Genomic DNA, 12,030 nt, shown 5'->3' on the forward strand with positions numbered 1-12,030 from the left:
TCTTGATAGCTCCTGCGTGGCCACGCAGGACTTGGTATGCAGATCTGGTGAATATGTCATCGGCTCCACCTTGGAAGCTACCTTTGAGACGAGACCTTCTTGTTCAGGGTCCGTTCGAACATCCGAATCTGGTTTCACTCCAGCTGACTGCTTGGAGATTGAACGCTTGATTTTATCGAAGCGAGGATTCTCAGATTCTGTTATCGATACTCTTGTTCAGGCCAGAAAGCCTGTGACTAGAAAGATTTACCATAAAATTTGGAAAAAATATATCTGTTGGTGTGAATCTAAAGGATTCCCTTGGGACAAGGTTAAGATTCCTAGGATTCTATCCTTCCTTCAAGAAGGATTGGAAAAAGGATTATCTGCAAGTTCCCTGAAGGGACAGATTTCTGCCTTGTCGGTATTACTTCACAAAAAGCTGGCAGCTGTGCCAGATGTTCAAGCCTTTGTTCAGGCTCTGGTTAGAATCAAGCCTGTTTACAAACCTTTGACTCCTCCTTGGAGTCTCAATTTAGTTCTTTCAGTTCTTCAGGGGGTTCCGTTTGAACCCTTACATTCCGTTGATATTAAGTTATTATCTTGGAAAGTTTTGTTTTTAGTTGCGATTTCTTCTGCTAGAAGAGTCTCAGAATTATCTGCTCTGCAGTGTTCTCCTCCTTATCTGGTGTTCCATGCAGATAAGGTGGTTTTACGTACTAAACCTGGTTTTCTTCCAAAAGTTGTTTCTAACAAAAACATTAACCAGGAGATTATCGTACCTTCTCTGTGTCCAAAACCAGTTTCAAAGAAGGAACGTTTGTTGCACAATTTGGATGTTGTTCGCGCTCTAAAATTCTATTTAGATGCTACAAAGGATTTTAGACAAACATCTTCCTTGTTTGTTGTTTATTCAGGTAAAAGGAGAGGTCAAAAAGCAACTTCTACCTCTCTCTCTTTTTGGATTAAAAGCATCATCAGATTGGCTTACGAGACTGCCGGACGGCAGCCTCCCGAAAGAATCACAGCTCATTCCACTAGGGCTGTGGCTTCCACATGGGCCTTCAAGAACGAGGCTTCTGTTGATCAGATATGTAGGGCAGCGACTTGGTCTTCACTGCACACTTTTACCAAATTTTACAAGTTTGATACTTTTGCTTCTTCTGAGGCTATTTTTGGGAGAAAGGTTTTGCAAGCCGTGGTGCCTTCCATTTAGGTGACCTGATTTGCTCCCTCCCTTCATCCGTGTCCTAAAGCTTTGGTATTGGTTCCCACAAGTAAGGATGACGCCGTGGACCGGACACACCTATGTTGGAGAAAACAGAATTTATGTTTACCTGATAAATTTCTTTCTCCAACGGTGTGTCCGGTCCACGGCCCGCCCTGGTTTTTTTAATCAGGTCTGATATTTTATTTTCTTTAACTACAGTCACCACGGTACCATATGGTTTCTCCTATGCAAATATTCCTCCTTAACGTCGGTCGAATGACTGGGGTAGGCGGAGCCTAGGAGGGATCATGTGACCAGCTTTGCTGGGCTCTTTGCCATTTCCTGTTGGGGAAGAGAATATCCCACAAGTAAGGATGACGCCGTGGACCGGACACACCGTTGGAGAAAGAAATTTATCAGGTAAACATAAATTCTGTTTTTGCTCCTCATATTAAATCCTTAGTTAAAGGGACATGAAACCCACATTTTTTCTTTCATGATTTAGAAAGAGAATGCAATTTTAAACATCTTTCTAATTTACTTCTATTATCTAATTTGTTTTATTCTCTTGATATTCTTTGCTTAAAAGCATATCTAGATATGCTCAGTAGCTGCTGATTGGTTGCTGTACATAGAAGCCTCATGTGATTGGCTCACCCATGTGCATTGCTTTTTCTTCAAATAAGGATATCTAAAAAATGAAGCAAAATAAATAATAGAAGCAAATTGTAATGTTGTTTAAATTTGTATGTTCTATCTGAATCATGAAAGAAATATTTTGGGTTTAGTGGCCCTTTAACTACTGCTGCCTGCACCTTTTTTAAAAAAAAAAAAAAAAAAAAAAAAAAAAAATCTACAAAATGTCTCACTTCCTCACTCAATACACAGCTGAGATTCTTATACCGTCACTTATGATTTTGTGCCTTAAAGGAACATTAAACCCCAAAATTTTCTTTCATGGTTTTGAAAGAGCATGCTATCGTAAACAACTTTCTAATTTGCTTCATTCTCTTGCTATTCTTTTCTGAAAAAACATATCTAGATAGGCACAGTAGCTGCTGATTGGTCGCTGCACATAGATGCCTTGTGTGATTGGCTCACCAATGTGCATTTCTATTTATTCAACAAAGGATATCTAAAGAATAAAGCAAATTAGATAATAGAAGTAAATTTGACTGTTAAAAATTGTATTCTCTATCTGAATCATGAAAGACATTTTTTGGGTTTAATGTCCCCTTAACTACTGCAATTGTATCTTCTCTGGATTCAATCTATTGCCTGTCCTCACTGCAATCTATTGTGAATGCCTCTGCCAGGCTCATCTTCCTAATGAATCATTCCATATCTGCTGTATCTATCTTCTAATCTCTCTATTAGCTTCCCTTAGACTGAAGAATAAAATGTAAAAAAAAATTGACACTAACATACAAAGCCCTCACCAACTATTTACGTGCCTATATTAAAGCCATTTCTGCTAATACTTTTCTACCTGCCTTTTCTGCCCATCTCCTACTTCTGGACTCATCTCTCTTTAATTCCTCATGCTCTTGTCTGGAAGACTCTTTCAGAACTGCAGGACTTCAAGCATCCCTTAAAGTAAATTGTACTCATCCATAAACAGGTTTTTCCTTCTTTTTGTTTCTTCTCCCTCAACTTCCCCATATAATTCCTTTTTAGAATGTAAGCTCACAAGTCAACCTTTCCTGTTGATTGCCTTATTTAAAGATGATTTACAGCGTACAGTGACTCATGGGTAGAGAGCTATTTACCGATAATGATTTACCTAAATGTGTTCTGATTGCTGTACTCAGCAACTGTATACTTTAATGTTACAGCGATGCATGATATGTTGTCACTTTATAAATGAGTAAGATATGAAGTCTGTAATTTGTCCTGGCTTCAAAGCGCCATTTCCTCTGTGGCATTGAAATTGGTTCTGAGAGTTCCCCAGCATAATCCTTTTGGAATCTTTGAACAAATGTCTTGTTATTAATTTGTGAGACCATTCTGTTGTGGGCTTTTTATTATAGGTGTTTTTTTCTTTTTCATTAGGATAAGGGAGGTTTAGAACTCCCCAATCATTTTTGCCAACAATGATTTTTGTTTTGTCGTGTTTATATTGATGAATAAAAGGCTTTTCTATACAGACTTCATGCTGTCAGTGCTCATGTTATTTTGATAAAACTTAAAGGGACACTAAATCCAAATTTATTTTTTTCATGATTCAGAGCATGCAATTTTAAGCAACTTTCTAATCTACTCCTATTAAATTTTCTTTGTTCTCTTGCTATCTTTATTTAAAAAGCAGGAATGTGATGCATAGTAGCCGGCCCATTTTTGGTTAAGAACCTGGTTTATGCTTGCTTATTGGTGGGTAAATGTCAGCCTCCAATAAGCAAGCACTATCCATGGTGCTGAACCTAAATTGGGCTGGCTGCTAAGATTTACATTCCTGCTTTTAAAATAAAGATAGCAAGAGAACGAAGAAAAATTGATAATAGGAGTATATTATAGTGAATCATGAAAGAAAAAAATTGGGTTCAGTGTCCCTTTAAGGAAATTTAAAAAATCCTGATATTCTTTATTCTTCTGGTGTTGTAAAGTTCATTACATTCTTTACTGGATGGACTCAACTATTAACTTCACCTAAACTGCAAAGGTCCGGTCATTTAACGTAAAAAAAAGATTCCAAGCCGGTCATCAGGGTACTCTGAAGTGGTTGGTGTGGTCAGTGCTGCTGATTTCCAAAACAAGACTTGGCTCACGGCTAAGGTGAAGCTGAGGCAGGCTGTAACCATATTGTAAATGGAGACTACAATTTGTTTTTATTCTGCGTGTGCTATAATGAGTTGCACTTACCTGTTGTAGCATATGTGCCTGTTCTAGCTAGCAGAACTGATGTAGCAAGCACCAAAAAACACTGCATCAGCAAAACTATGTAGACTCAATCTATACAGTCGCATCCGGGAACAATCTGAGCTTTAAAGGGACAGTATACACTCATTTTCATATAACTGCATGTAATAGACACTACTATAAAGAATAAGATGCACAGATACTGATATAAAAATCCAGTATAAAATGGTTTAAAAATGTACTTGGAAGCTTTCAGTTTAGCTCTGTTGAAAAGGTAGTTGGAAAGCCCACTGCAAGTGGGAAATAAGCCACTCCCCCCCCCCTTCTTTTGCATATGAAAAGACCCTTTACACAAACAGGAGCAAGCTGGAGAAGTTAGCTGACGGTATTCAAATAAAACTTTGGGGCTTGGTTAGGAGTCTGAAAATCAGAGCAATGTTGTTTAAAAATAAGCAAAATTATACATTTTTAAAAAAAAAAAAAAACTTTATGGGCTTTATAAATAGATCATCTACAAAACATTTATGCAAAGAAAAAAATGAGTGTATAATGGCCCTTTAAAGAAAAAAAAAAGTCCCGGAGCTGCGGCTGTTTATGAACTCTTTAAGGCACGATACATGTTCACTGTATATCTATTACAAAAGGCGTTTTTAAAAATCTAAAGACTTTTTTTTTATGTCTTCAGTCTCTTTTAAAAATCTCTAGTTTAATAGTAAAACATTAGTATCCCATAACCTTAAGTTGGGGATTTTTTTGTTTTTGTGTTTACTGCTTTTGTGATCTGTTTTAGTAGAGGAGAGGTTAATGATTATTACAAGTTTCGCAATAATTGTTTTCATCTCCGACATTTGTTTCTATATTATTATTGATGAACATTTGGGTATAACTTTCAGATCCGATTAAGAAATGCTAAACAGATGCTCGCACGTTCTGTGTGAGAGATTGCATAATCCGCTCTTTTTCACTCTTTCCAGCTCATCTTTCCCTTGTTCAGTTTCATATATTTCTAAGCTTTTGGTCAAGAGTAATTAAAAACAAATGGTTTGGGTAGACATTATATTTATATTGGCTTACAAGTTTCTTAATGAAATCTCCCTCTACTCACAATAAGATAAACATTTGAGTTCTTAGAAACATTTACGCAGAGCCCTTTAGGAAATAGACTTGCATATATTTGGGTTTTTACTTTTTGGCTGTCTAAGTATTTTTATTTCTAGAAATGTTAGTAATTTTTTTTTCTTACGTTGGGTCCTCCCAACAGAAGTTATATGCAGTGTTTTGCTTTTAAAGGGACTGTCTACTTTACTTTTTTTATTGCTTAAAAAGATAGATAAGCCCTTTAGTTCACATTCCTCAGTTTTGCACAACCAACATTGTTAACATAATTTCTTTTTAAAGACACGATGAGTCCACGGATTCTCATCCTTTCTTGTGGGATTACACCTCCTGGTCAGCAGGAGGAGGCAAAGAGCACCACAACAGAGCTGCTATATATACCTTCTTCCTTCCCTCACACCCCAGTCATTCTCTTTGCCTACGTTAGTGCTAGGAAGAGGTAAAGTGAGGTGTTAGAATAGATTCTTCAATCAAGAGTTTATTATTTTAAAGTAGTGCCAGAGTGTGCTGCTTTGTTCTAGGGTGTAGCTGTAGTCCATATCAGTCTCTTCAGTAGAGCTTTTGGTGGCTTTAGAGCAATAGGAGCTGGTGGGACCTAATTCTCACTGCGCCTCCTATACATTTATGCTGCCCTAATCCAGATAGGCTAAGCACATTTAACTCAGGCTTATCTTATTCCACAGGGCTATGGGAGGGAGAGGACCTCTTAAACCTGCTGGACTGTCCTGCTGTCGGACAGCATTTAAGGTAAGTGCTAACTTTGTTCATTCTGGGGAGCAGACTCAGAGTAAAGTGGGCACTTAAACTTAATCTTAAACTTTATTTGAAGTTTGCATAAGACTCATTATGGACTTCTTATGTGGGGACATTAATCCCTCTTGTATGGAGGGTTCAGTTTGGACAGCTACAAGTACAGGCACTGGGAGAAAGCTTGTAGTCTATTACAAGATTTTTCTGAAAGTTCAGGCAAGCGGTTGTAGCGTTTTGTGGGCTCTTGAGTGTCCGGATCGTTTTTTTCATCTAAAAAAAGATATCAAGTGTTCCGGTAAGGGAGCGAGTCTGGTGGCAGGTAGGCACCCCAGCAGAGTTGCTGAGGTGTATAGGTGTCAGATTTTAGTTTTATTTAACTGTTGGGGAACATTTTTCTGCTTTACAGTAAAAAAGTTGCAGTTTTAAAATTTAAAGACACAGTATCGTTTTGTGTTTTTGCCCTTTTTTCTGTCATCAAATTTTTTGTTAATTTGATTAGCTTTGGTAATATCTTTCTTATATAATTTAATTTCTTAAAGAGACATGAACGTTTTTGTTTAAAAAAAAAAAAAAGAGGATTTTTACTTTTGTATTTTAGTATGGACATAGGAGCAGTGCAAAATGTTACTTGCTCCATGTGTTTGGATGCTAATATGGAACCACCAATCCCTTTCTGTCCTTCATGTATTAAGAGGGCTTTAAGCTATAAGGAAAAGATTTTTCATAAACAAAATTTTTCGAAGGCGGATGCTTCTCAGGAATCTAATGAGATTCAGAGTATGCCGCAGCTTTCTCCCCAAGCGTCCCAAGATTTAACACCCGCACAAGCAGTGCCCTGTACTTCTGCTCTAGCGCCCGCTGGAGTTACCTTAAAGGACATAGCTGCGCTTATGTCTTCTACAATTTTTAATGCATTGTCTGCCTTTCCTATGTTACAAGGCAAACGTAAGAGGAAGGACAACCAGGTTGTCAGTGAGGTTTCTGATGCAATGGTGGCAATCTTGGATGTACCCTCCCAGGGAACTGAGTTAGAGGGTATGGAGGCTCTATCAGAAGGCGAAATTTCAGATTCAGAAAGTTCATTACCTTTGACTGATTCGGAGGTTGTATCTTTCAGGTTTAAATTAGAACACCTCCGCCTGTTACTCAGGGAGGTTTTGTTAATTTTAGACTACTGTGACTCTACAGTGGCAGTCGCTCCTGCGAAGTCTAGTAAATTGGACAGATATTTTGAAGTTCCTTCTTACTCAGACGTTTTTTCAGTACCTAAACGGACTTCGGATATTATTTCCAAGGAATGAGAGAGACCAGGTATTACTTTTTTCCCCATCTCCTATTTTCAAGAAGATGTTTCCTATAGCGGACGCTATCAGGGAAACTTGGCAGACAGTTCCTAAGATGGAAGGAGCTATTTCCACCCTAGCCAAGCGAACAACTATTCCCATTGAGGATAGTTGTGCTTTTAAAGATCCCATGGAAAAGAAGTTGGAGGGTCTACTTAAAAAGATTTATGTTCACCAGGGTCTATTATTGCAGCCGCCTGCGTGCATTGCTATGGTCACTAGTGCAGCAGCTTATTGGTTTGATGTTCTGTCAGAGTCTCTCAGATCTGAGACCACTTTAGAGGAGATTCAGGATAGGATTAAAGCTCTAAAGTTAGCTAATGACTTTATTACAGATTCTTCTCTGCAAATTACTGAATTGGCAGCTAAAAGTTCTTAGCCCGCAGAGCTTTATGGTTAAAGCCCTGGTCTGCTGATGTGTCATCCAAGTCTAAACTTCTGGCAATTCCTTACAAGGGAAGACCTTGTTTGGACCGGGTCTGAAGGAAATTATCTCTATTACAGGAGGCAAGGGTCATCTCCTTCCTCAAGATAAGAGAAGTAAACAGAAAGGACGACAAAGTGATTTTCATTCCTATCGAAATTTCAAAGGAAATACTTTCCCTTCCTCCTCTAAACAGAAAGGGAACTATTCGCAATCTAAGTCTACTTGAAGACCCAACCAGTCTTGGAACAAGGGTAAACAATCCAAGAATCCTGCTGTTGAATCCAAAACAGCATGAAGGGCAGGCCCCCAATCCGGGACCGGCAGGCTCTTATTCTTCGTTCAGGCTTGGGTTCGGGACGTTCAGGTTCCCTGGGCAGTAAAAATAGTGTCTCAGGGATACAAACTGGAATTCAAAAACTTTCCTCCCAGAGGAAGATTTCTTCTTTGAAGATTATCTGCAAACCAGATAAAAAAAAAGAGGGATTCTTACATTGTGTAAGAGACCTCTTCTCCCTGAAAGTAATTGTTCCCGTTTCAGTTCAGGGACAGGGTTTTTATTCAAATCTGTGGTTCCCAAAAAAAGAGGAATTGGATCTCATGGCATCTCGTCAGAATGCCAAGCTTCTGAGACACGGGTCCAGGGATCCCCAGGCCGAGCTGATAGATTTATTGGCAATGCCTTGGTCTTTCAGCCTAGCCTATGTATTCCCTCCGTTTGCTCTCCTTCCCCGGGTGATTGCTCGAGTCAAACAGGAGAGGGCATCGGTGATTCTCTTCGCCCCTGCGTGGCCTCGCAGGATTTGGTATGCCGATCTGGTGGACATGTCATCTCAGCCACCGTGGAGGCTCCCATTGAGGAAAGACCTTCTCATTCAGGGTCCTTTCCATCATCAGAATCTAGTTTCTCTGCAGCTGAGTGCTTGGAGATTGAACGCTTAGTTTTATCTAAGCAAGGTTTTTCTGATTCGTTCATAGATACCTTGATTCAGGCACGTAAGCCTGTTACGAGGAAGATTTACCATAAGATATGGCGTAAATATCTATTGGTGTGAATCCAAGGGCTACTCATGGAGTAGGGTTAGGATTCCCAGGATTTTGTCTTTTCTCCAAGAGGGATTGGAGAAGGGGTTGTCAGCGAGTTCCTTAAAGGGACAGGTTTTTGCTTTATCTATTTTGTTTCACAAGCGTCTGGCAGATGTTTCAGATGTACAATATTTTTGTCAGGCTCTGACTAGAATCAGGCCTGTATTTAGACCGATTGCTCCTCCTTGGAGTTTAAATTTAGTTCTTAGTGTTCTTCAAGGGGTTCCGTTTGAACCTATGCATTCCATAGATATTAAGTTATTATCTTGGAAAGTTTTATTTCTGGTTGCTATTTCTTCTGCTAGAAGAGTATCTGAGCTTTCGGCATTGCAGTATGATTCTCCTTATCTTATTTTCCATGCGGATAAGGTGGTGGTACGTACTAAACCTGGTTTTCTTCCTAAGGTTGTTTCAAACAAGAATATTAATCAGGAGATTGTTGTTCCTTCTTTGTGTCCTAATCCTTCTTCTAAGAAGGAACGTCTGTTACATAATTTAGACATAGTCCGTGCTTTAAAGTTTTACTTAAAAGCAACTAAAGATTTTCGACAATCATCTTCTTTGTTTGTTGTTTTTTCAGGGAAACTTAGGGGTCAGAAAGCTACGGCTACCTCTTTCTTTTTGGCTGAAGAGTATCATCCGTTTTGCATATGAGACTGCTGGACGGCAGCTTCCTGAATGAATTACGGCCCTTTCCACTAGGGCTGTGGCTTCCTCATGGGCGTTTAAAAATGATGCTTCTGTTGAGCAGATTTGCAAAGCTGCAACTTGGTCGTCTCTTCATACTTTTTATTCCAAATTTTACAAATTTGATACCTTTGCCTCTGCCGAGGCTGCTTTTGGGAGGAAAGTTCTTCAAGCATTTGTGCCTTCCGTTTAGGTTCCCTGTCTTGTCCCTCCCTTTTCATCCGTGTACTATAGCTTTGGTATTGTATCCCACAAGTAAGGACGAGATCGGTGGACTCATCATGTCTTTAAAAAGAAAATAAAATTTATGCTTACCTGATTTGTTTCTTTTTAGAGACGATGAGTCCACGGCCCGCCCTGTTCTCTGAGACAGGTTATTCATTTTTATAAACTTCAGACACCTCTGCACCTTGGTTTTCCTTTCTTTTCCTAACTTCGGTCGAGTGACTGGAGTGGGAGGGAAGGGAGGAGCTATTTATACAGCTCTGCTGTGATGCTCTTTGCCTCCTCGTGCTGACCAGGAGGCGATATCCCACAAGTAAGGATGAAATCTGTGGACTCCTCATGTCTAAAAAGAAACAAATTTATCAGGTAAGCATAAATTTTGTTAAGGTTTTTTTGTGTATATTAAAGCTCTGATTTTGTGTTTTGAAGCCACAACCTAATAAAATGGGCTGAGCTTGTAGGTATAATCAGATCTCATTACTGTATCACATTGTTTACATATGCATGTTTCTTTCTTATATCTGTCCATAAAACAATCACCAGTACTTGGAGAGAACAATGGAAAATCAACATTTTATTACCTTATCTCTGCTATATCCCACTGGGAGTGTAATTTCTTCTGCTGGCTGTGTTCACAAAGCTTATCTATAGCATGGACCTGCGGCCACAAACTTTCAGAATAGGTGGGGATACCACATGCTAAATCAACTATTTCAAATGCCAATATAAGGGTAGAGGAGCTACTTGTAAACAATTTAATACACTCTAGCAGGTAAAGTGGATCATTGGGAACAAATTAAAGGGGAGAACATTTTTGAGTAAACTGTCCCTTTAAGGTTAGGGAAAAATATCTAGTCCGTTCTAAAAATAACAGATATATACTTATAGCGGTTGAATCTGGTACATATTATCACAATTTATTAAAAATATAAACAAAAGTCAAAAGTGCTAAGGGCTTTATATAAATAACACGACAAAGACTTATACATATATCTATACAGTACATATAATCAACAATAACATGCAATCTGCTAATAATTGTGCAAACAGATAATAGTGCACATCAATTTAAATAACTCCAATGAATCTAGGGCTAGGTGTAAATAACAAGCTCAGCACTATCATGCAAAGCATAATCCCTGATTTAATATGAACAATCCAAATGACTCCTATTTCTGGGTGGCACACAAGCCAGGAGTAGTTGTAAACTTATACTGTCCTGAAAAAGTGAAAAGTAAATGTCTGTAGACGTCCTTTAGGCTAAGGGCATAACCATAAAACACAATACCATGGTGTTGTGCACAGACAACTCTTTTCATAATCGATTATAACAAATAGTGTGATTTATAGTGTGATTTAAAAACAAAACAAAAAACCTTATGTAGAGATGGTGAAAACATTCATTTTGTTTTTGGTATTTTCAGAATTGGTCTAAACATTCTAATACAGTTACTTATAATGTTCATGGTTTAAGCGGCCAACATACAAAAACTTTTAATACTGCACATAAAAACATGATAAACCCCAAATACTACATTTTAAACCAACACAAGCGCTAAATTATAGTAATAGAATAAACTATATCTAAACATCAGTATTTTCATTGGTAGCAAGTTTTTTTTTTTTTTTTTATCTGCTGAAGCATAGTGATATAACATTTATGAGCGATGTTAAATACGTTCTGTGTTTAGTGCAGATTAGAAAACTTGCATTGAATAAGCAGTTTTTGTGTGTCTGCGTGTAATGTACAAAAATGGGTCGTTTAGGCTAATTTTTTTTTTTTTTTTTTTTTTATCCACCTCTCTCAAGCAACTTGAGCAGCTACAGAAGGAATTAAGTGTTCTGGAGGAAGACATAAAACGAGTGGAGGTAAGAACATAGCTTACGCTGCAGATTTCTTTTCCTTGCACTTTTTGCGCCTATTGGCAGCCAAATCTCATCTTTTAATATGATCACGTGTCCTTACAAATTGAATAGCACATATAACTGCTACTACTCCCTCAACAGTTACTTTTGGGAATGCAGACTCTATGCCATGTTCTATCGCTTGGACTAGGCTTGACCCACATAAATATGGGACATCTGGACTTGTTGCACGTTCTTAGATTACATAATAGCATAGGAGCTATATATTTATTTCCTGCCTTCTACATGACCTCCTATCAAGGCATTTATAATAATTCTAAAAACAATGAAAATGCTTTATTGTAAAAGTGCAAAGGAGTTTCATTTTTGCTAAGCATATTTATCAAAGAAAAAAAATAAAAATGTGTTCTTCATGATTTGCTAAAGTTGTGTTACAAGAACTATTGTAATGCTTTTGAAACCAAAAGTACAAACAGTAGCTCATATGA

The 12,030-nt window shown here is 38.1% G+C and overlaps 1 protein-coding gene across 1 annotated transcript in view; it reads left to right on the top strand.

The window, feature by feature from the left end:
• Positions 1-12,030, top strand: part of COP1 (COP1 E3 ubiquitin ligase) — a gene marked incomplete in the record, with an annotated part of 548,256 nt that overhangs the window by 106,425 nt on the left and 429,801 nt on the right. The window contains 1 exon segment of the mRNA XM_053693305.1: positions 11,486-11,545. Coding sequence (XP_053549280.1) covers positions 11,486-11,545 — 60 coding nt within the window.

This window comes from Bombina bombina, chromosome 10 (assembly GCF_027579735.1).
Source record: "Bombina bombina isolate aBomBom1 chromosome 10, aBomBom1.pri, whole genome shotgun sequence".
In the NCBI taxonomy this organism is placed as follows: Eukaryota; Metazoa; Chordata; class Amphibia; order Anura; family Bombinatoridae; genus Bombina; species Bombina bombina.